The sequence below is a fragment of the Notolepis coatsorum genome (genome assembly GCF_963971535.1).
Source record: "Notolepis coatsorum genome assembly, chromosome: 1".
Classification (NCBI taxonomy): domain Eukaryota; kingdom Metazoa; phylum Chordata; class Actinopteri; order Aulopiformes; family Paralepididae; genus Notolepis; species Notolepis coatsorum.
The window spans coordinates 55,630,741-55,655,223 of record NC_140165.1 but is presented as its reverse complement, the minus strand read 5'-3'; the positions used below and the strand labels follow the sequence as shown (position 1 = coordinate 55,655,223).

Here is a 24,483-nt window from a genome sequence, read left to right as displayed (position 1 = left end):
TAATGTACTCAACCAAGATGGCGGCCTCAATAATCTGGCCCTACCTTAACTGAAGCTACTCTGTGGGTCCCAGACAGCCCTCCTGCTAGCCGCAACATACAATGATGCAGGGTGCCTCTAAACACCGGTCCTCTTCAAGCCATGCTGGCTGGGCACCTCACTGGAGGGGATATCTTTAACATAAGCCAACACTTGGCTATACCGCTTGTCTTCTAGAACAGTGGTTCTCAAACTGTGGTACGCGTACCACTAGTGGTACTTGGTGGTACTGCTGGTGGTACTTGAAAACATTTACAAAAAAGCAAAAAAAGAAAAAAAAAATTTGTCAGGCCACTGAACTTAGAAGCAGGCCAAGCCAGTGTTTCTGGTTGCGGCGGCGCGATAGTTAGATAACCTAATTGGGGAACAACCAGGAGATCACTGTGACAGAGAGTAATGCAGTCTAAACAGTCATAAATCTTTAATTAAACTTCAGCCCTGATCATAACCATTTATTTTTTGATTTTTTGTAATGTCAGATAAAAAATGAAGTACTCCCACTTTTCTGAAAAGAATTGGTGTTAAATCTGACATTACAAAAAATCCATCAAAATCTGTGTTGCTGCTAATCATTGACACATGCCTAGCCTATAATAATCCCCCCCAGAAAAATGTACTTTGAAAATATTTGACTTTTTTGTGTTTTTTTTAACAATAATTTGTGATGCCATCACACAAACTGGCATTTAAAGGGTAAACATTAAAAATGTATTGAATATGTGTTTTCTTTTCTTTTTTACAATAATTTGTGATGCCCATCACAAACACTGGCATTTAAAGGGTAAAAATTCAAAAATTCCTGCACCAGAATGCAGGAAATTAAGTTTTTGTAACAAAATAATTGTGTGTGTGTGTGTGTGTGTGTGTGTGTGTGTGTGTGTGTGTGTGTGTGTGTGTGTGTGTGTGTGTGTGTGTGTGTGTGTGTGTGTGTGTGTGTGTGTGTGTGTGTGTGTGTGTGTGTGTGTGTGTGTGTGTGTGTGTGTGTGAGAGAGAATGACGGACAATTGCTTGCTGTGTGAGAGAGAGAGAGAGAGAGATAGAGATAGAGAGAGAATTAAGTACATTTGCTGAAATACAGTTGTTCTTAATTTTCTCACTTGCTATGTGAGAATGTTAGTTATTATGTTCTCAATGCCCCTTGCATTGTATGAGTTGTGTGGAAGCGTTTGCTAGTTCAAGTGCTATCCCTTTGTACATTGTGGCTGTGTCTGACAAAAGTTAACAATAAATAATGGTATTAGGAATACATTTGCCTCCTGCGTGAACTGTGCATAGCTGAATAGACTGTATTTTAACGCCGGTCATATGGTGGTACTTGGAGAGCCAGCTACGTTCTCAGGTGGTACTTGGTGTAAAAAGTTTGAGAACCACTGTTCTAGAATAACTCGTAGTATCACTAGGGTTGTTCAGTGGGGACATGCAACACGCTACTACGCTTATATTTCTGATATAACCCGTAATATACTCAAATTCAATACGATCACCCGTGTGGTCCACAACGGGGGCTCAACGACACGTCCTTCTCGGTTCACGTTCAACGCCGAAGAGGCTGGCTCGTCTCACTTCCGTGCCAGTTGACTTGCTTCTTCTTCTATGCCTCTCTCGTGCGCTCCGCCTGCCACCGCCGCCCCCTGCTGGTACCGCCAACTAGCCCCACAGGAAGCACGGGGTGGATAGAATATGATTCAGTACACTGTTTATAATCCATATTCCAGCCGCTGAGAGAAGGAGAAACTCGCGTCATTGTTCGAGGGAATATCAATGGAAACTAGTTAATATGTCTTTGTGCACAAAGGAGAGATAAAAGGCAAGTCAGCACTTCTGAATAATAGCCACATATTCAGGGTGCTACACAAGGAAAGATGAAATTACCTACCTGGGTTCCATCCTAGAGGCAAATCTTTCCTGTGACAAAATGGCATCCAATGTAATAAAACAAGTCTACCAACGAACTCGATTCTTGTACCGGATCTCCTCTCTGGTAAACAAGAATACCCTGAAGACTCTGGCAGGAGCACTCATTCAAGGGTACTACGACTATGCTTGCACCTCATGGTACCAAAGCACCTCAAAGGCGCTAAAAACAAAATTACAAACATCTCAAAACAAACTGGTCAGACTACTGCTTGACCTTACTCCTAGAACCCACCTCACCCCTGCCCACTTTGACAACCTAGGATGGCTTAGAGTAGACGACAGAGTACAGCAACTTGCAATGGGCCTGGTCTACAAGATACACTACACGACCAAGGTACCCATGTACATGTCAAAATACTTCCCAAAGGTCAGTGAATACCACGATCACAACACCAGAGGGAGCTCCACAAATCATGTTAAACCCAGATTCGGCTCAAACAAGGGACTAAACACGTTTCGCAATTATGCCACATCAATGTGGAACGCCCTACCCAAAGCTGTAAAGTAATGTGAATCACTACCCACTTTCAAAACCACTCTCAAAGAACACCTACGGGAGGCTGCAATTCTAAACTGGCCCCTGTAAATGTCCTAACCCAACCCCCTCCAATGTACAGTAAATGACCAAGTATGGTTTTGTCAATATTCCAATGTACAGTTTTGCTTGTACAGTTGTACAGTGTGTCCCGCACTACAATTACAGAAAATTATCACTAAAGTGCTATCTGTTGCAGCTGCACACTTTTCCATAAAAATTGCATATTTGGATAAGTGTGACCATTTCTCAAAAACTGAAAATCATTTTTTTTTTAAATACAGAAAAGGATCACCAAGTTACCATTTCTCAAAAAATATAAATAAATACAGAAAATAAGCACTCGTTCACTCAGTGGACATTTCTAGCTCAATGTGAGGTCTGCTGCTGTTGGCAAATAATACGGTCAATACGTGGGGAGATATTTGACAAGGCAACACGCATGTCATCCTCAAGGCTCAACTTGGCCCTATATTTTGTTTTCACAGCTGTCATGGATGAAAAGCCAGCTTCACACAGATATGTGGTGCTGAATGGTATCAACACCTTAACTGCTGCATCATGAGATACTTGGTACTCAGCACCACACTCTGAAACTAGCTCTCCAGGTATCGGATGAGATTTCAATGAGTTCTTCCAAGAGTTTGGATGGAGATGTGTCAGGAAGCTTTGTCTCAATGTTGTCTGTAAAGTTTTTTTTTATCCAGAGTAACTTGGTATTCCTTTTCTGTGTTTTATTAAATAATGATTTTCAGATTTTGAGAAATGGTCAAACTTATCCAAATATGGTATTTTCATGGAAAACAGTGCAGCTGCAACAGATGGCACTTTAGTGATAATTTTCTGTAATCCAAAAAGAATTAAAAAAGATAAAATAAAAACTAGGGTGCCGCGGCACCCCTGTTGAGAACCGCTGGTGTATGTCATATGTTATGATGAATTGAAAATGGGGGACCCTGATGTAAACAAGACGAACGTCTTTCTCTGGTCTGCATCCCCTTAACAATTGTATGTATTGAGCTGTACTGTACCCATTCTGCAATCTGTTAATAAAGTTTTCAATCAATCAATCAAACCAGGCTGCTGGATGTCTGACGAATGTTATGATGAAGCCTAAGATGAGAACAGGTTTGTTAAATCAAAAGGTATCATGCATATGGCTTGCCGACAACAAACTATCATTACACATGGGCAAAACAGAGTCCATTCTCTTCGGTTCAAATAACAAACTCAGCAAGACCGACGGCTTCTCGGTTACAGTGGGTGACAATATTGTCACAAGGAAAGATGAAATTACCTACCTGGGTTCCATCCTAGAGGCTAATCTTTCCTGTGACAAAATGGCATCCAATGTAATAAAAAAAGTCAACCAACGAACTCGATTCTTGTACCAGATCTCCTCTCTGGTAAACAAGAATACCCTGAAGACTCTGGCAGGAGCACTCATTCAAGGGTACTACGACTATGCGTGCACCTCATGGTACTAAAGCACCTCAAAGGCGCTAAAAACAAAATTACTTAGTTATTGGCATGTTTGAAGGCTCACAGTGTTCCATTAAATATACCAATTGTACACCACAGATACCACAAATTCTTCTATGAAAGAGAGACATCAAGAGGTTTTGTTTCAGATTTTTATCATCAATTACTAACATCCTCATATGAAACCCTCCACCTAGACTCCGTCTGGAGGAGGGATATACCAGACCTGGAAAGTGATTTTGATCAAAATACTTCCCAAAGTTCAGTGAATACCACGATCACAACACCAGAGGGAGCTCCACAAATCATGTTAAACCCAGATTCGGCTCAAACAAGGGACTAAACACGTTTCGCAATTATGCCACATCAATGTGGAACGCCCTACCCAAAGCTGTAAAGGAATGTGAATCACTACCCAAGTGCCCCCCCCCCCCACCCAACCCCCCCCCCCCCCCCCCCCCCCCACCTCCAATGTACAGCTCCCACCCACCCACCCCACCCACCCAACCTCCCCCAATGTACAGTTTCTACATCAAATGTATACACACTCTTTTTCTGGACACTTTTTGTATCACAAACAGTACTGTATTTGCAAATCTGATATGTCATAAATGTATAGATGTAGCAGTACTGTCTATCTGTATGTCATGTATGTCATATATGTTATGATGAATTGAAAATGGGGGACCCTGATGTAAACAAGACGAAAGTCTTTCTCTGGTCTGCATCCCCTTAACAATTGTATGTATTGAGCTGTAGGCCTACTGTACTGTACCCATTCTGCAATCTGTTAATAGACTTTTCAATATCAATCAATCAATGGATATTATTCTTACACCGTGGTCCGTGGGTCTTATTTCGAAAGACAGACCGACCATTTTATGTTACATAGCTTTTAAATTCAAACGAGTTCTAACAGCAGTGAGACTGAGATAATCTTAGTATTCCTGCTAGTTATCTATATAGACACGATTACATGTCTCAACTTTTCTTTAAATGTAGAATCTCTAATGCCGTCAAACAGCCGCCTCTCTTGGCGAAAGAGCCCTGCTTGTGTGTACTACTGTGTACTACTGTTGTTACTGCTGTAGTTTATTTTTTTGCAATTGTTTATATTATTATTATTTTAAGCATTCCGGAGTACTTAATTTTTTTGCCAGCTGTAACAAGCAAAACATTACAGTATTCAAAGTGAGAACATACGTATTTAATTTCACATGTATTGTGAGAAGAAGCCTTAGTTTATTAGGGAAGAGAAGAGCGGAACCATTGAGTCCAGGTGGCGTTGCTTCAGGTTCCCCACGGTGAGTGTTTCCGGCCCCTCCTCCTCAGAGGAATCCTGGAAAGATAAATGAACGGTGTGTCTTCATTCCGTGATACATTTCCTACGTTTTTCAGGTCAGTACACTGTGGAAAACACAAAAACACTACATCCTAAAGCTAAACGCTGTCTAGCGCATTGCTAACTGATTTGAGTATTTTATATCCAGTTTAAAAAGTACGAGTGCGCATAGCGACATACCGCAGCATTTTTTTGAAAATGGCGACTGTCAGGTTATAAGCTACAGACTGCGTTCACACGCCAGCGGGTAATTGGAGACGCTATTGTTATAGTTGTGTATATTGAAAAATGTTTGTTCAATGCTGGGGCCCTGAACACTTGACAATCATTTTGAATAAGGTTATTTGTTGAAGTACATTTCACAAATGCACTTAGTCAAGTTTCAAGTTTGTTTATGCTTGGTTCTGATTGATTGATTGATTGATTGAAAACTTTATTAACAGATTGCAGAATGGGTACAATACAGTACAGCTCAATACACACAATTGTTAAGGGGATGCAGACCAGAGAAAGACTTTCGTCTTGTTTACATCAGGGTCCCCCATTTTCAATTCATCATACTTCTGCTTGGTTCTGCTTTACGGTCAAAGTTTAAAGTAGGAATAGTGAAGTTTTGAGTTCATTAACATTCCCTATGTAGTTTAGGACATGCAACTGCAAGTAGTTAAAAGTAAAACTAAAAAACGTTTATCTATGTTTCTCAGTGAATTAATGGTATGTGTGAAGTGTAACTTCTAGTTCATTTGATAGTAGCCATGGAATCTATATGTTGCAAATATGCACTTGGACAAATAGTAATGTTCATTCTGGTTAAAGAGTGAGGTTGTACAAGGGAAAAACACCATACTAATGTGTTTTCTTTGTTTTGGTGTGTGGGTTGAGCAGTAGTGTTGTGAAATATTTAGATTTTTCGATGTTGAGATCAACTAACTACCCAACCTGTCTGCTGAGATGCTGAGATAAACTAACTACCCAACCTGTCTATGCAGAGATGTTGAGATCAACTAACTACCCAACCTGTCTGCTGAGATCAACTAACTACCCAACCTGTCTGCAGAGATGTTGAGATCAACTAACTACCCAACCTGTCTGCTGAGATCAACTAACTACCCAACCTGTCTGCAGAGATGCTGAGATCAGGTTGACTGCAGCTGCTGAAGAGATATTTCATTCCACTCCTGTCCAAATTAACTATGGAGGAGTATGAAGGAGAGATGGATCGCCAGCGTGATCTGCTGGATGTTCTGACTCCTGAAATGAAGATGCACACAACAGGTTTGTAAAATCTAAGTCCATTGGACATTATTCTCACATCACTGATCAACAGTGTTGGGACAAAGTAACACATTACAGTAACGCTGTTACTTTTGGCAGTAACTAGTACTCTTAACGCATTACTTTTTAAATTCAGTAACTCCATTACCGTTACTAAATGGTTCGTCACTGAGTTATTTTTATGTAGATTAATTGGTAGTGAGCGGTAGCGAGCTTGAGCGCAGTCCTGACTCCTGTCATGCGGAGACACGTTGTGGGTGTGTTTGTTTACTCTACTACTACCTCAACCACAAGTCTCTGTAAATAAGCTAGCTAATGGCTATGCATCCTTACACTACTGGCAAGTATTTCATACTACGCTATGTCCAAAAATCCAAACCATCACTGTCTTTTGAAGGCCATAGCTCAGTTTTTAAGATAGCATGAAGCTAGTGGTACCATTATGAAACGTTAAGTGACGCTACACATCATTCTAACTTAGCGGAAAAGGGGATACATATCAATACCTCTGGTATCTAGACCGTGAATATAAGACGACCTGACTTTGTCAGGTGTCATTCACTGGAAACGGTCAAGTTGATCAACAGACTTGTGCTGTTTTTGGACTTCAGTTCTGCCTTCAATACCATCATCCCACAGACACTGGTGAACAAACTGTCAGCACTCTGCAACTGGACTTTGGACTTCCTGACAAACAGACTCAAATCTGTAAGGATCAATAACACAGTATCCTCCACCATCATCCTCAACACAGGATCCCCCCAGGGCTGTGTCCTTAGCCCACTACTTTACACCCTGCTCACACATGACTGCAGAGCCCACTATGACAACAATCTCATAGTGAAGTTTGCGGATGACACCGCAGTGGTGGGGCTCATCACAAAAGGGGATGAGTCTGCATACAGGGAGGAGGTAGATGGACTGGGAATGTGGTGCAAGGAGAACAATCTCATCCTAAACGTAAAAAAAACTAAAGAGATGATGATTATAGACTTACGCAAGACCAGCATGCCCCCCCCCCCTCTCTACATCGATGGCACAGCTGTAGAGGTGACTCCCAGTATCAAATATCTTGGGGTGCACATTTCCAACACCCTAACGTGGCGCGACAACACCCTGAGCCTCGCCAAAAAAGCTCATCAGCGCCTGTACTTCCTGAGGAAACTGAAAGGGGCGGGCTTGACACAACATCCTTAGATCCTTCTATAGATGTGTGGTGGAGAGTGTACTGACCTCTTGCATCACAGCATGGTACAGCAGCTGCAGAGCAGCAGAGAAGCAGGCGCTACAGAGGGTTGTAAGGTCTGCGCTAGGGATGGGTACCTTTCACATTTGTACCGGTACCCAACAGTACCTTTTTTCGGTACTTTAGTCTCTAAAAATGTAATCTACCTACCTCAGTTGTAAAAAAAAAATTCAAACTTAATATTTAATAAATTAATAATGTATTATTATTTACATCTTACTGATGTAAAGCATGTTGAACTGCAATCCCCTGTATCAAAGGTGCTATACAAATAGTTATTATTTATTTAGAACAACATATATACACACAGTCACACATATCTTTAAATAAATGTTATGTTTATTTAAAAAAAATATGTTTTACAAATTAACTAAAAATTTATACATCTATATATTTAAATACAAAATAAATAAAGGTATTGTATTTTACAAAATAACAAGTATAAAACAAGGGTAAACAAACCACTCTAGCTGCTGATAAAAAAAATAGTCAAATACACATCTATATATTTAAATAACAAATAAATTAAAGTATTTTACAACTGATTAAACAAACAAACAATCTAGCAGCAATGAACTACTCTGCTGTACTTCGCTCCACACTCACTGTGTCCCCCGCTTTGGAGAAGACCCGCTCGCCTGTACGTTAATGCCAAGCAAGCAGTGCAAAAATGCTTCCGCATTCGTCACCGCACGCTAGTGCGGTAAAGCGCCCTTCTTTTCAGACAAATGCTACCGTGCGTGCACCGGCGGCGGCGTGCTCGCTCAGGTGCGTGCGTGCGCCGGCGTGCTCGCGCGAGGTGCCCGCGCATGCGCATGAGATCCCGCCTTGGTTGGAGCTCAATATATATAAGTCACCGCCTCTTATTCACTATCTGGCACTAGCTCAATTGGCAAGGACACATGGCTGTGGATCCTATGGCTTGTTTGCTGGCGAGTTCGAATCCCATCGAAAATATTTTTTAACGTGATTTTTTTTAACGTGTATTCTTTCGCCGGTTAAGGTTAGGCATTGTTTCGGAGTTGGTTAAGGTTAGAACGGTTAAGTTTAGGCGCTGTTAAGGAGCTGGTTAAGGTTAGAGTTTGTCAAAGAGAATGGCAATATAATTTCTATGGTTAAGGTTAGGCATTGTTTCGGAGTTGGTTAAGGTTAGAACGGTTAAGTTTAGGCGTTGTTAAGGAGCTGGTTAAGGTTAGAGTTTGTCAAAGAGAATGGCAATAGACAGCCTATTTCCGCGCGACCTGGGCGCTGGGCGGCGGAAAATGAAAGGCGCATTACTGCATGCCACTACGGTAAGTTTTTGCACTGCTTGCTTGGCATAAAGCTACACGCGACCCGCTCTGCGGTGTGTTTTGGTCTTACATAACAGCCTTATTTGTGGCTTGTTTACCGACGTCACATCCGCTACTCTTCTGTCCTGACTGCACTTGCACTGTAGCCTAGGGAGCTAATGTTATGTCCGACGATTAGCTAACGTTAGCTTAATAACGTTAAATTGGTTACAAATGTGTGAAACTATGGAAGGAGCACATAACAAAATAAAGTTTTGAGAGGAGTGGAAGTTTGGAGATAGTAGTGTTTCAAGAGCAGAGGTGGAAACTGAGCTACACTTTCTAACAACCTGCCCACTGTACCAAGATATCGGAGACATATACTCCCCATGAATTGCAAACACCCAAAGAGAGTTTGAAAACATGTATTGTGCCGTTGACCCTTTGGAGGCCAAACCAGAGATAAGTCGGGTTAACTCGCCATGCGCTGGGCGCCAAGACCCGAGATATCTCTGGTTTTAATCGATATTTCTTTTATTCGCTATATCTATTAATTTTTCATACATCCAGTCAGACGTTATCATTGGGAATGGGTCTGAGCTCGCAAAGGGCAAATACCGCCGCCTAACGTCTCCCGGATGGTATTTCACATAATTGGAATCCCTCTGGCTGGGGCTGTGCATCGATCTAAGAAGTCAGGTCCAGGTTTTACTTCTCGGGCATGCAGTATCGTTATAACAGATGGACTGGGGACACTCGGAGCAGCGTGGATTATGGGTTTTGGACATATAACGTTGGATCAATAAACGTGATCAATATTTGGAATGGCGATCAGGAATTGGATTAATCTTTTTGCACTACATCAGATGTGAGGTAAGGACTTTATGTTACGAATCCTGGGTTAATCTGATGCGTCTTTCACCGCCATCGGAGCGTGTGTGTGTGAATCGATACACGGTAGTACCGACATGTTTCGGTAGGTACATTTTTAAAAGGTACCCATCCCTAGTCTGCGCAGAGGACCATCGGATGCAGTTTACCAGACATCTCTGATACCTACAACAACCGACGCATGGACAGAGCAATCCGCATAGGGCTGGGCGATATGGCCTAAATATGATATCACAATATTTTCTGACCTTTCGACGATACACATCACAATGTTTTTCCTTTTTCCCCCCAAACAATTCATTATGAGGCTTACCAAGACAGTATTTGAGTTTGCAAGCTAACATTAAAGACAAAAGACCCACGCATTTAGCATTTTTATATTATATATTAGATTTAGATTATTGGATTATTAGATTATATATTGCATATATTTAGCATTTTAGCATTTTTATGAAACTACTGTATATTTGTATGTCTCTAAATGTTTTGATGAATTGAAAATGGAGGACCACGGTATGTAAAAAAGCCGAAAGTCTTTTTCTGGTCTTCATCCTCCAGTCCACTGTTGTTGTATTGAGCTGTACTGTATTGTACCCATTCTGCAATCTGTTAATAAAGTTTTCAATCAATCAATCAATCAATCAAAGCTGGGGGTGGGTCAAAATATATCAGATATGAATTTCAAAAGGTACCCAGCGTACAATATGGGTTTCACACAGCGAGGCGCTGGGGTCTGAAAGCTCGGAGTTGCTAATAAACAGTTTAAATCATTGTTACAAAACGAGTGGTACTTACAGAGCAAGCCGTGTATTTCCGCCGTTGGTGTCACGGCGCATGCACACCAGGCAGCCAAATAGCCTGGTGCGCATGCGCTTTCAGACCCCAGCGCCTCGCTGTGTGAAACCCATATTGTACGCTGGGTACCTTTTGAAATTCATATCTGATATATTTTGACCCACCCCCAGCTCAGAAGCAGCGCTTGGTGGTCCAAACTAGCCTGGTAGGTACATAGCTGAGAGTGACTGCGGATACCAAAAGCCCCTGGCTTGCAGATCGCAGTCACGTAAGGGGCTAGCCCCTTTCATGACTGTGATGCAACCCTTGGTTGAATACGCAGTCACTTATTGCTCCGTAGTAGCCAGGTTAATTTGCACCACCAAGCACTGCTTAAAAGCTAGCGGCTTGAGCCCTTGGGTCATTTCTGTCAAACTTCTTTAATTTAGCAAACGCCTCGTCAATAGGTACAAGCGCCGCGGGTTCCTTTTGTAGTTGGCTTTGGATTCACAGCAGCTTTAGCTGCTCGCGCGTCGTCGTAGGCTTTGATGTTGCAGGTGACTTGTTAGGTTGGATGTATTATAAGTTATTGACGGATTGTGAATTTTTTTATTCAAATTATATTTATTTGGAAAAATAAATATGGTCACTTTATCAGTCAAAACTGTTGTCTTGGCTTCGTTTTGTTCATAGTAGTAACCAGGGGCGTAGCTGTAGATTCTGGGCCATTTATTTATTGATAAACGCATAATATGGTTTTTACCTAATACATTCGGATCAGCAGTTCAGCACCTGCACTGTTGGTGGGTGAGCCTAGTAAAGGATGTCGCATTGCGTTCATCTTCAATGAATGGACCAATGCAATAGTCTACCAAAGAACCTTGAGTCGCACTAGGCTGGGAACAACCCTGGGTCAAGTGATAGTAAACTGGACTGGACGAACAACATCGAGGCCCTCTACAGGAAGGGACAGAGCAGACTGTTCTTCCTGAGAGGGCTCAGGTCTTTTAATGTCTGCAGCAAACTGCTGCAGATGTTCTACCAGTCTGTGGTTGCTGGTGCCCTCTTCTTCACTGTGGTATGCTGGAGGGGCAACACCAACACAGACAAAATAAACAAACTGGTCAAAAAAGCAAGCTCTGTGGTTGGAGCGGACCTGGACAGTCTGAATCTCATTTTTTATTTATAATTTTTTTCTACCTTTAAACAGATCTTTTTCAAGTTCCAAGTTTTAATACTCTTATCAACATGCGAGTCAACAAATGCTTGCTTTATGCAGCCATTTAACACAAAAGGATGACCCTCATGCATTGCAAATTTGCATCAAATTCAAAACCGTGATGCATAAAATAACTTAAAAGAAAATAATAATTTAAAACAATGAATAAAGTGTGCATGAAATAATAGGGGAAAGAAAACATTAGGAACTTGTTACATTCACACACACAAGGGCTGAGTAATCACCCCCCCCTCTCTCTCACACACACACTCCCAGCTCGCTTTCTCTCTTGCCCCTTCCTCATCTCTCTCACCCCCCCTCTCTCTATATATCTCTCACACACACACACACACACACACACACTTCAGAAACAAACATAGTATCAATAATACACCTGAGTGATGTCTAGTAAAACAAATCCTAAGCCCCCCCCAGCTACACCCCTGGTAGTAACGCTCATGTCATGATAAATCTGGTTAGGTCAAAACTACAGGAATATACATTTAAAAAAAAAAATTATAATACAATAAATATCGGTTATCGGCCTTGAGGAGCATAAAGTTATCTGTATCTGGGTCAAAAAATCAATATCGTGCACCCCTACTTCTGTAGTGTGGTAGTGAAAGGTTAACCTTCTGTAGTGTTGTAGTGAAAGGGTTAACATGTAGTGTGGTAGTGAAAAGTTAACCTTCTGTAGTGTGGTAGTGAAAGGTTAACCTTCTGTAGTGTGGTAGTGAAAGTGTTAACCGTATGTAGTGTGGTAGTGAAAGGTTAACCTAGAGCCATATGAAATCCGTTTGATTATTTTCCAAATTCCATTTTATTTTCCCAAATTTCGTTTTTTCCGTTTTAAAGGGGACCTGCATTGCTATTCCCAGCACTATTTGGGCAACTTTACACAATTCCTGTGAGTCTATTGAAGACATCTGTACGTTTTTATTTTTTAAATGCATTGTTTTATATTTCTAATCAAGTACTCAAAAACCATAATTTTTCAGCCTCAGGCTGTAGAGAGAGAGAGATATATTCTGCTCTCCGCGGGGCGGTGTTTCTGTGCGGGTCCCCTTCTCTCTCCTGTTCGGGGGGGTGGGGGGGACCTGCGCGCGGAGTGTTTGCGGTGGTCTCTCTCGATTCGGGAGCCGCTCCGTGCGGCACAGTGTGTATGTGTGCTCTGTCGCGAGGGTCTATCTGATTCTCTCGCTCGCTCTGTCAAACCGCTACAACCACAGAGCCAATCGGATCACTGTCTGCTTACCCAGCGCCCGCTGACGTCAACATATGCCTCAAATCAGGATGACCTAATTAAATCTAGCAGGAAATGGTCTGAGCTGAATGAGAGCAATCCGCCAATATGGTATTTAGACACAAAAACACATTGATACTAACTCCTATTACTATAATACAATGCTAGAGACTCAAAAAAGACATTTATAATGCATGTCACCTTTAATATTTCAGAATTCTGTATTTAGCTTTTATGCTAATTTTACCATCAGAAATAGTGTCCAATAAGTGGGAATGAATAAATGCAAACAATTGAATAAGATATAACAGTCCATTTAATGTTTTTAAGTGCTGCAACTCAGAAATACAGTTCAATTTTACACAATATTTTTCAAATAATATTGTGACAAAATAAAAATACACATTTCAAGTGTAAACAATAGATACAGCTAGCTACTACTGACATTATCACAATGACAATGTCAGTAGCCTAGCTATATCATCTATTATATTGTGATGAAATATAGTAATGCATAATTTAGGCACCTTTAGTTTATTTCGTTTATAAAGAAGAAGAAGTTGCCTTTTGAGAACCAATGGTTCTCGAGCCGTAACGGCACATGGGGCAGGAGCCTATCTCCTGTTTCCGTAGCGTGAGGCAGCTTGATGTACAAGTACACCCCTTGGACATGACGCTAGTATGTCGCAATGACTTCCCCCCCCGAACCAACCCTTATCGTTTATAAAGGACAGTGTATAATGACAATCGTTTGCATTAAACAAATGGATGGGTGCACAGGATTTAGCTAGAAGCTATCATTTCCATCTATAGTCCTATGTACTGTAACGTTTCATAGCTATTTAAGTTTATTTCGTTTATAAAGGGCAGTGTATAATGACAATCGTTTGCATTAAACAAATAGATGGGTGCACCAGATTTAGCTAGAAGCTATCATTTCCATCTGTCCTATGTCCTAACGTTACATGGCTATTTAATCACAATAGTGTCGCACGTGTTTTTGCGGGTCCAGTCCACGGAACGTTGAACGGAATTAGCAAAACACCTTATCGCCGGAGGCATAAAAGTCATTAGGATACTGTTCTGCTCTGAATTGAGGGCTTATTGCGGAATTTCTTAGCTTCTTGACGATGTTAACATCAAAGCAGCCAGACGCTTGAGCACTGCTGCGTGTTGTGTGTAACCCGCTCTAGTGTCCCCGCCTCCCCGGTCATGTTTGCTTTGCACCAAGCGTTCCACCCAAAAACGGAATTTCAGTCCAGATTAGGCCAAATTCTGCAATATTCCACGTTTTGCAGTTGATTCCATTTTTATTGGTCGATTCCGTGAACGCGGATTTCATATGGCTCTAGTTAACCGTATGTAGTGTGGTAGTGAAAGGTTAACCTTATGTAGTGTGGTAGTGAAAGTGTTAACTGTATGTAGTGTGGTAGTGAAAGGTTAACCGTATGTAGTGTGGTAGTGAAAGGTTAACCTTCTGTGTGGTAGTGAAAGGTTAACCCTCTGTAGTGTGGTAGTGAAAGGTTAACCTGTAGTGTGGTTGTGGAAAAGTTAACCTTCTGTAGTGGTTAACCTTAAAGGATAACTCCAACATTTTGGGAAATTAGCTTATTTAACATCTTCCCTGGAGTTAGACAAGAAGATACATACCTTTTTTGTCTCTGTGCGTGCATTTAGCTTTGGGAACAGACGCTCCGTTAGCATAGCTTAGCTTCATCACTGGAAGTGAGGCAGGACGGTACCCTGACGTTCCCTACAGGTTTGTTGATATTCTCATTCCTTCAAAGGATCTGAACCGATTGAAGTTTATGGATACCATGACTTAAAATCCTCTTACCTTGACGATTAAAAGCCTCCCCAATTTAGAAAACAGTAATCCAATGGCTGGTATTGATAATATACTACTAACTACTGGACGCTCGGAGCTAACCGGAGCTAACGCAGAACAGGATGTGTAAAGCAAATATAATGACTTCCTTTCTGGGGTTTTCAAAATAAAAGTGCAACGTTTATAGCAGCGGAAAACCTTTATTTTGTACATTATCTAACGTTAACACGAACCTAAACTAACGTTACAACTAACCTAAAGTTAGTTTAGGTTCGTGTTAACGTTAGATAATGTACAAAATAAACGTTTTCCGCTGCTATAGACGTCGCTCTTTTATTTTGAAACCCCCCAGAAAGGAAGTCATTGCTCTCGCTATCTGCTTGAGTGTCCGGTTAGCTCCGTTAGCGTGCAGTAGTTAGTAGTATATCAATACCAGCCATTGGATTACTGTTTTCTAAATTGGGGAGGCTTTTAATCGTCAAGGTAAGAGGATTTTAAGTCATGGTATCCATAAACTTCAATCGGTTCAGATCCTTTGAAGGAATGAGAATATCAACAAACCTGTAGGGAACGTCAGGGTACTGTCCTGCCTCACTTCCAGTGATGAAGCTAAGCTATGCTAACGGAGCGTCTGTTCCCAAAGCTAAATGCACGCACAGAGACAAAAAAGGTATGTATCTTCTTGTCTAACTCCAGGGAAGATGTTAAATAAGCTAATTTCCCAAAATGTTGGAGTTATCCTTTAAGTAGAAGGTTAAGAAGGTTAACCTTCTTCTTTCCTACTTACCAAAGTCAATGGGGTCAAGCTCCTTACTTTCACAGTGCACACAAAGTAGATTTCAGTGTGCCCCAGTTAGCTTGTACAGACGGGTGCTTGACCCCGTTGACTTTGCATTAGTTTGTGGTTAACTATCCAGAGCTAGTATGAGGAACAGCATGGGTTGTGGCAAGAAATTATATTATATTATATTTCCCTGCTATGTAAGTGCAACTCTATGCCATTACACTGTCTTCTATGACATGCCCCAGTGATGAGCAATCTCCAAGTATTAGGCCTATATATTATGGACCTAGTATTTATATAATGTATTATATACACTTGTCCTAATATACTAACCTACACTGTAGCACTCAACACTTTGATGAACATTGTTACTCAGCTGATAGAGGTGTGCCCTTCCTAATGACTTGTCGTACAGACCTTGTAAGTCTAAAAGTGGATAATATCATCCCCAATATCATTATGAGTCACAGCTGTCTGGCACTGAGGGGTTTGTCACAAGCAACAAGCTCTCATTGGGCTGGTGCAGATTTCTGATAACGTGATTGGTTCAGAAGCATCACATGCTCTGACATTCCTGACATTGCTGTTCTCAGCAGCGGGTGCAATTGGAAAGCAGGAGTGTTTAGACAGCGGGGCGGGTGACAAACACCAAACCTCGTCACACAGCAGTGGCTGATGGTTCACGTAGCCCGCTTGAATGAACTGCGAGAGATAATTCATAACAGTGTTATTGTTGTTATCGCTAGCTTCTAAAAGACGGGAGGGAAAAACCGCGGCTCACATGAGCTGCTCGTACACACACGCACTCTGCCATTCAGCATGCATCTCTGAACCATGCATCTGAACCATGAGAGCGACAATGTGAGAAACACGGAGCACAGCTCGCTGCTCGCACACACACTATCCCTCCCCCTCTCTCGCTCTGAAAGAAACGGAATGCATTGGTATCACTCCGGAATCACGTTTCACAATCACGGTGATCAAGTAAATAAAACGTCCAACTCGCGCAACCACTCGGCAAAAATATCATATCAGCAGAGCACTGTCAAAACGCTGTTTATATCCATCAATAGCCATCAACTTAATGACGTCACCGCCGTGGCTGCCTGTCCTGACCAATAGCGCATCTTGAAAGACGCGTTAATAAATTTGTTTATCTGGCTTACTGCCGCAGATTCAAGCCACGCAATAACAAAGCGCAACATTAAAATAAGGACAGCTGTTTACAAGTGGATGTTTAATGACGATAAAGCATAACAATGGCTGAAATTAAACCCAACGTGAAATGCCTGTATGGAAAATGCTGACGAAATATAATACCTAAGTTGTTTGTTATTTTCTTTTAGTTTCCCTATTGAATTAATTTTCTTTCTTATGGCATTAGGTTGCCATAAATCCACTCGAACGAAATTCTTTCGCTCATAAAATTTGTGACATTCTAAATGTGTTTTAATGTTGTTTAATGACAATACACCCAACTCGCGTTTTATGATGAAGGTCTTTTTAATATAGACACTGCGTTTGTCACAAGTTAAGTTGCTATAACTTATAACGTTAAGATAAGTGTATTAACATTTTCGTTCGCTCTGCTAAGAAAGGAGAGCTTGTGTCCTTGTGTGTGTTTCAATTAATGCATGAAGCACGCGCAGACAGACCACGCAGCGTAAGCCCTCATCTGTAGTCTTTCCACAGTATTGAGACACAATACTGTCGGACAATCTAACATAATTAACTCATTTACAAGTTGTATTAAAGTTTGCAAATAAGGGAACAGAGCAATGACATTTCAAAGCAGTCAAAACAGCAAGATTTCGATTTCTTCGATTTTCTGAAGTGCAAGACATTTTCCCATTTTCTGATGCTTGTATCTCGCCGCACCAAGTCGGGTTTGGTGACGCCGAGTCACATTTGTCTGATTGAAAACTTTATTAACAGATTGCAGAATGGGTACAATTCAGTACAGGCTCTCTGAGCAAAGGAAGGAACTGAGATATGTATGACCAACAATGCTAGCTATGGTCGGGTAAATATGCTGATGTTATTGAACGTGTAACTATATAACGTTAATGCCACAAAACGAATGCCTTTGTTAATCATAAGTAACTTTGATGCAGTAGCGTGTGTGTGTGGGGGCGGGGTTGTGCAGGTCGCTTGACTGAAACTTTTTTCAAAGTGGACCAGATTGATGCGACACAATCCTCTAACGCGAGGGCAAAACATCACGATATCCACGATACGTTTAAAATCGTTAATGAACTGTACCCGATATTTATATAATATCGTCATATCGCCCAGCCCTAAATCAGCATCATGCGTGACCGTGCCCACAGACTGGTTACACCTCCCTTCAGGCAGGAGGCTGCGCAGCATCCCGGCAAGAACCACCAGGCTGAAGAATAGCTTCTTCCCGGATGCTGTGAGACTACTGAACAGTTCATCGCAGTTCATCATTGCCATGCCTCTGCACACTGCACTGTAGCACTTTATTACATGGCGTTTTCACATTCGCCGAAATGCTTGCTTGTGATTGGTCAATAGCGCTCGTCAGAGGTCCGATATTACTCTATAACGGACCTCTGTGGAACAATAATGACCGCTGTGCGCAGCTGTTCGCAATGAAGGCCACTGACACACTGCATCAGTGCAGCCAATCAGACACACCTGCTGGCTGCACTGACAGCGGAGTGTCTGTGACGATGACAGCGGAGCCAGAACAGAACTGCGTCGGCATTTTATCTCGTCTTGTCGATGTAAAATGAATTAGGTATATTGTTAGTAAGTTAGCCATGTAATAAGCGGGATAATGTATAGCTATACTCGATCATTGTCGCAAAATTATTTACCTTCACTGACGTTTAAAACACCTCTGCGCTGCGCCTCGGTATTTTAAACTCTGTGTTGGTCAATTATTTTGCGACAATGACCTCGTACATACATTATCCCTTACTTATGGCACTTATCTCTTAATTTTTCAATCAGTGAATCATATTAGTCTTATTTAATTAAATCAGTTTTTACTGAATTAGACTAGGTTTTAATTGAAATGGATTAGTTTTCTATTGAAGAAAACTGCAGAGAATCGCAAGGTACTGAAAAAGGCCAAACGGCTTTTGTTCGATACCTACGACAAGATAAGGGGGGAGGAGTTGATGGAGAAGGTGCAGAGAGTGGAGGCAGCGCATGGTGAACAGCAGTACGGGGAGGCATGGAGGGTCATCAATGAGATGAGTGGGAGGAAAAGGTCGAAGCAGGGACAGGTAGAAGGCAACAGCCCAGAGGAGAGGGTGACCACCTGGTTCACTCACTTCCGAAATCTACTGGGAACACACTTGACAGTGGATGAAGATGAGGAGACGATACCTGCCGTCCTCACGAATCTCACTATTGACGATGGTCCCTTCACAGCCAGGGAGTTTACCAAGTGAAATCCACACTGAAGCAGGGAAAGTTCTGGGCTGGACGGCATTCCCCCAGAGGTCTATAAGAACTGTGACCTTGACAACATCATCCTGGAGTTCTGCAACCATGCCCTGATGAAAAACAACCAGCCTGATATGTGGTCTCTCAATAACATCATCCCAGTGCCTAAGTCCGGAGATCTCTCGAAGCCAGACAACTACCGTGGCATAAGTCTGACATGTGTCATTGCAAAGATGTACAATCGCATGATACTAAACCGGATAAGGAATGCCATCGACTCCCACCTCAGGGAGAACCAAAATGGTTTCCGAGAGAAGAGGACCACTGTGGCCCAGATCTTGGCCTTGAGAAGAATCATCGAGGAGGTGAAGAAGAACAACCTGACAGCGGTACTGTGCTTTATCGACTTCAAAAAGGCTTTTGACTCGATACACAGAGCCGTGATGATGAGGATACTCGAGGCCTACGGAGTCCCTCCCAATCTACTCCGGGCCATAGGGACCATGCACACGGGTACAAGGGCCAAGGTGGTAACCCCAGACGGCAAGAGTGAAGAATTTGACATCCTGGCTGGAGTGATGCAAGGGGACACCCTTGCCCCCTTTTTCGTCATAGTCCTCGACTATGCGCTCAGGAAGGCCATCAATGGACGGGAGCAGGAACTTGGTCTCACAATGACCCCAAGGAGATCGAGACGACACCCCGCCATAGTCCTAACAGACCTTGACTACGCGGACGACATCAGCCTGCTCTCTGACCACGTGGAGCAGGCACAGGAACTCCTGTGCAGAGTGGAGACAGAGTGCGCCAAGGTTGGCCTTAGGCTAAATGCCAAGAAAACCGAGGTCATAATGTATAACATCCTCCCGGATCATCCACCTCTAAGGACAACAGGAGGCTCTGCTCTAAAGGAAGTCGGTGATTTCAAATACCTGGGCTCGTGGGTCAACTCGTCCGAGCAAGACCTTAAAGTGACTCAGTCTGGAGGAGGGATATACCAGACCTGGAAATAAATTTTGATTGGCAAGATGCCTGGGCAAACGTTCGACTTGCGTCACGTAACCCGGACCATCAACAAATAAATCTTAACTATATTCATAGGACATACCTGACCTATAAGATTGAACAGAATGGGACTTAAACAAGACTCCAGATGCACCTTGTGTACAAATGGGGATGAGGGTACATTTATGCACATGTACTGGGATTGCCCACCAGTTAAGATATTCTGGAAAGAAGTGTCCCAGCAATTATCAATTTTTTTATTCTGGATATACCTGTACAACCCTCTGTATTGCTGTTGAATGATGTTTTTGAGTTTGCAGTCCCTATACAGCTAAAGAGATTAGTTTTATCAGGTATCACAGCGGCTAAAAAGCTGATAGCATCACAATGGTTTCAACCGGTTTGGATTCTTACATATCTCGATGTGATTTATCTAGAAATATCTACAGCAAGGATTTTAGATGTCAGTGAATCCAAAATTGCAATGTGGTTAGAAGTGGTGGAGAGAATAAAAGCTAGCATATGAATTGTAGTGCCTGGAAAGGAGCGAATGATAATGGATGGATTATCCAAGTGGGGGTCCGGGGGGGGGGAGCGAGCAAGAGCATATGTATGTAGGGTAGGGGTGGACGGTATAAACGGTATACGGTATAAACGGTATGAATTTGCTCTACGGTATGGATTTTGACTATACCGTGTAACCGGTAGAGCAGCTCTAAAATAGCAATGACGTCATGTAACCACAGCGCGACTATTTCAATCGCATTTGCCCCTAAAAATAGATAGAATTAGTCATAGATAATAGATATGTGCAAACTGGAAAAAGTTATTTAGGAGGCTTCGCGCAGTGGGCGTGTCAACATGCAATTGTCATTTCATAATAAACACATATCACCGCGGCGCACAGCAAGTTTCAATTTCAGTTCCTGGCATTTTTAACCAGTGGAGAAAGGTACGAGATTTCCCTATCGTTTTTCTTATATGAATTATTCTACGTTAATAAAACATACCTGGTGATCAACTACAGTTTGCTGTAAACATTATGATGTGTGTAGTGTTATGATAACGACGGCTGCAGCGGGAGGACGGCTGCAGCAGTGGATTTGCGAATAGCATGCAGCTGCAGAGCCGCAGAGCCAGGGGCGCTTTCAGGTCTGGTCACAGGCCTGCTCAACAATGCCCCCCCCCCCCCCCCCCCCCACCCAATGGCTGAATTGCCAATGGCTGAATTGGAGTATTGCACAGTGCAATACTCCAATTCAGCCATTGGCAATTCAGCCGTTGGGTGGGGGGGCACTGTTGAGCGGGCCTGTGACCAGACCTGAAAGCGCCCCTGGCTCTGCGGCTCTGCAGCTACATATGCTTCTAGCAAAATCCAGCATCCAGCCCCGCTGTTTGCAATGGGAGCAGCACGGAGTCTCGACTCTGGACTTATTTTATTTGGAATATAATGACTTTATACGCAAAAGTAGCCTAGTTTTAAGTTAAAATATTATAAATCTACATGCCTTGAGGATGTCATTCTTTATATAGCCTGCCTATCAGGCAAAAAAAATTATTCTAACGGAAACACTGATACCGTGATATATACCGTTACCGTCTATGCTTCAAATTATACCGTGATATAAATTTTAGACCATACCGTCCACCCTATTAGATAGCAAGTATTAGGTATATTTCTCGTATAATACATTTATCCAAATGGTGATTTAAATTGGAGGTGTACTGTTAATTAATGCTTGTATATATAATTTTATGTTATGTTTATGTGTATGTTTAAAAAAAAATATATATATATAAAAAGAAAAGAAAAAAAAGTGAGGAAGGCGCTTGCATGGAGGGCTCTGAACGGCATGACCAGTGTGTGGAAATCCAACCTCTCCCGTCAAATCAAGCTCAACTTCTTTCATGCAACAGTTGAGTCTGTCCTTTTGTATGGCAGTGAATGCTGGACCTTGAAGCCCACCCTGCAGAAGTCCTTGGATGGGTGCTACACCAGAATGATGCGTGTGGTGCTCAACATCAACAGGGATGAGCATGTCACTAATGCAAACTTGTATGGGGGGGTGCTAAGGGTGAGCGAGAAAGTGGCAGTCAGGAGAATGAGGCTGGCAGGTCACTGCCAGAGACATCATGAGATGCCAACCAGCAAACTTGTGCTGTGGGAACCAACACACGGGCATCGATCACGAGGACGTCCCACATTAACCTACGTGGACGTACTCAGGAGAGATGCGGGAACAGAATTCACCGGCGAGCTAGCCAGATGCATGGAGGATCGGGATGACTGGAAGCACCGATGGAGGGCCCGTCCAAGGACGACCTAGAGATAGAATCAATTCACTGTTTTTATTGAATGATTTGTTTTTACTGGATTGTTATTGAATCAGTTTGTATGTCTGTCATGAGGATCAGTATTTATTTATTCTAGTTTATGTAGTATCAAATGGCTATAACCGAGACCTGAGTGCTGTATCTCGTGCTTCCATGTCAATGGAAAAATTACAATAAACATAACTTTGACTTTGAGATTTTGACTGTACGAATCTGTAAGGGCATTAATGGGAGCAATTGAAATAATGTTTTAGTTTGGTAAGTAACTAAATAGTTACTTTTCACAGTAACGCATTACTTTTGGGTGTAAGTAACTAGTAAAGTAACTGAGTTACTATTTTTCAGTAACTAGCACAACACTGCTGATCAAAAGGGAAACGCTCCCGATTGGCGACTGTAGAGGTCTGCCTCCAAGTCTAATGTAGGTTTGGGCCAATAATTCAATGTTATCATATAGCATCGGGACCGGATTTTGATGTTGTGATATCTTTGCATACAATTTTAAATGAATGATGACAACCACATATTTACTTAAATTTCACTCAAGACAAATCTTCAATATTTGAGGGGTGGTTACTTGTTTAGTCACATATCACTTACTTTTGGATTATGACGACAGTTGCATAGAAAAATTCCGGATTGAGTCGCAGCTTTTTCTCAGACGTTCACAGAAAGGTAAAGGTAAAGAAACAATATACAGTACATTGTATTTTATGGCAATAACGTTGAGGTTATTGTATATTCGTCTTTACCTTTACCTTTTTTTTTTTTTTTTTTTTTTTTTTTGCTTACTTTTTTTACTGTATGAAGCACACTCTCAGGGGCTCATACAGAACCAAGCATTTCACCGTAAAGTAAGTGTATTTTATTGTGATATTTAATAAACAAACTTGTACTTGAAACTTGAGGTTTGTTAGACCTGTGAGACACAAACATGACATTCCTTTCTGATTTTGGTCAATGTTATCATGGTGTTATTCATCGTCAAAGATTGAAAAAAAACCTGAATAATAATAATTTATATTCTCCTGTGGTTCATTACAATTTACTTAAGCATAGTAACAGACACAATATTTCAGACACTGGGAATACATTCCCTGAGGTCCATAGATGTCCAACCAAGAACATGCAAATTAACCTTGTAGAAGTGGAGCAATCTTCCATTTACTTATATACTTTTAGACAAAGTTTCTGAAAATATGGCTAGGGGTTAACAGGTTAATATGGACTGTATTGATCTATTTGTGCAACGCTAAATAAATCTCAGCCTGGTATACTGGGTTAAGCATTAGCTAAATGGGTCAGTGGTCTTGTTTTGTTAGTTCTGATAGCTTCCTGTTAAGTTGCCCAGCTTCCTGTTAAGTTGCCCAGTTTTTCAGCAACTCGATATTTTTAACGCATTCATTTCCACAATGGAATTTGATAATTTCCTTTACAGCTTGGCTGAGCTTTTTAAATCAGTCAACATATGAGGCTACAGCATTAACATCCACTTTTATTAGGCTTGGGCGGTATAATTCTTTTCATACCGTCATACCTTGCACGGTATGACTTTCATTTTCATCAGCGGGGGGGGGGGGAGCAGAGCTAAGTTAACAATATACTCGTTATCACCATACATAACGCTTATATTGAAATATGTTGACATTAGGGCCGTTCTTTCAACCTAAAAGTGCACTTTCTTCAACCTCGAACCTAAATTCTTTAGCAACCCGTGTTGCCAAAAAATAAATAAAAACCGTGCGCACGTTCGAGACACAGATATGAAACAAGTCATACGGAACAAATAACGTATAACGGAGGCTGAAATTAGAGCAATGTGAGTCACAAACTCACGACAGTAGTACACATACAGACGCATAAAATTGATTCTGCATT

At 41.8% G+C, this 24,483-nt stretch overlaps 1 protein-coding gene across 1 annotated transcript in view; it reads left to right on the top strand.

Moving 5' to 3' along the window:
• Positions 1–5,317: 5,317 nt before the first annotated feature.
• Positions 5,318–24,483, top strand: part of LOC311233148 (uncharacterized protein) — a gene marked incomplete at its 3' end in the record, with an annotated part of 94,413 nt that continues 75,247 nt past the window's right edge. Inside the window, exons 1-2 of the mRNA XM_084320039.1 lie at positions 5,318–5,371; positions 6,305–6,590. Of these exons, the coding sequence (XP_084176165.1) occupies positions 6,509–6,590 (82 nt within the window). The 5' untranslated portion in view covers positions 5,318–5,371; positions 6,305–6,508. The remainder of the gene's footprint in view (positions 5,372–6,304; positions 6,591–24,483) is intronic.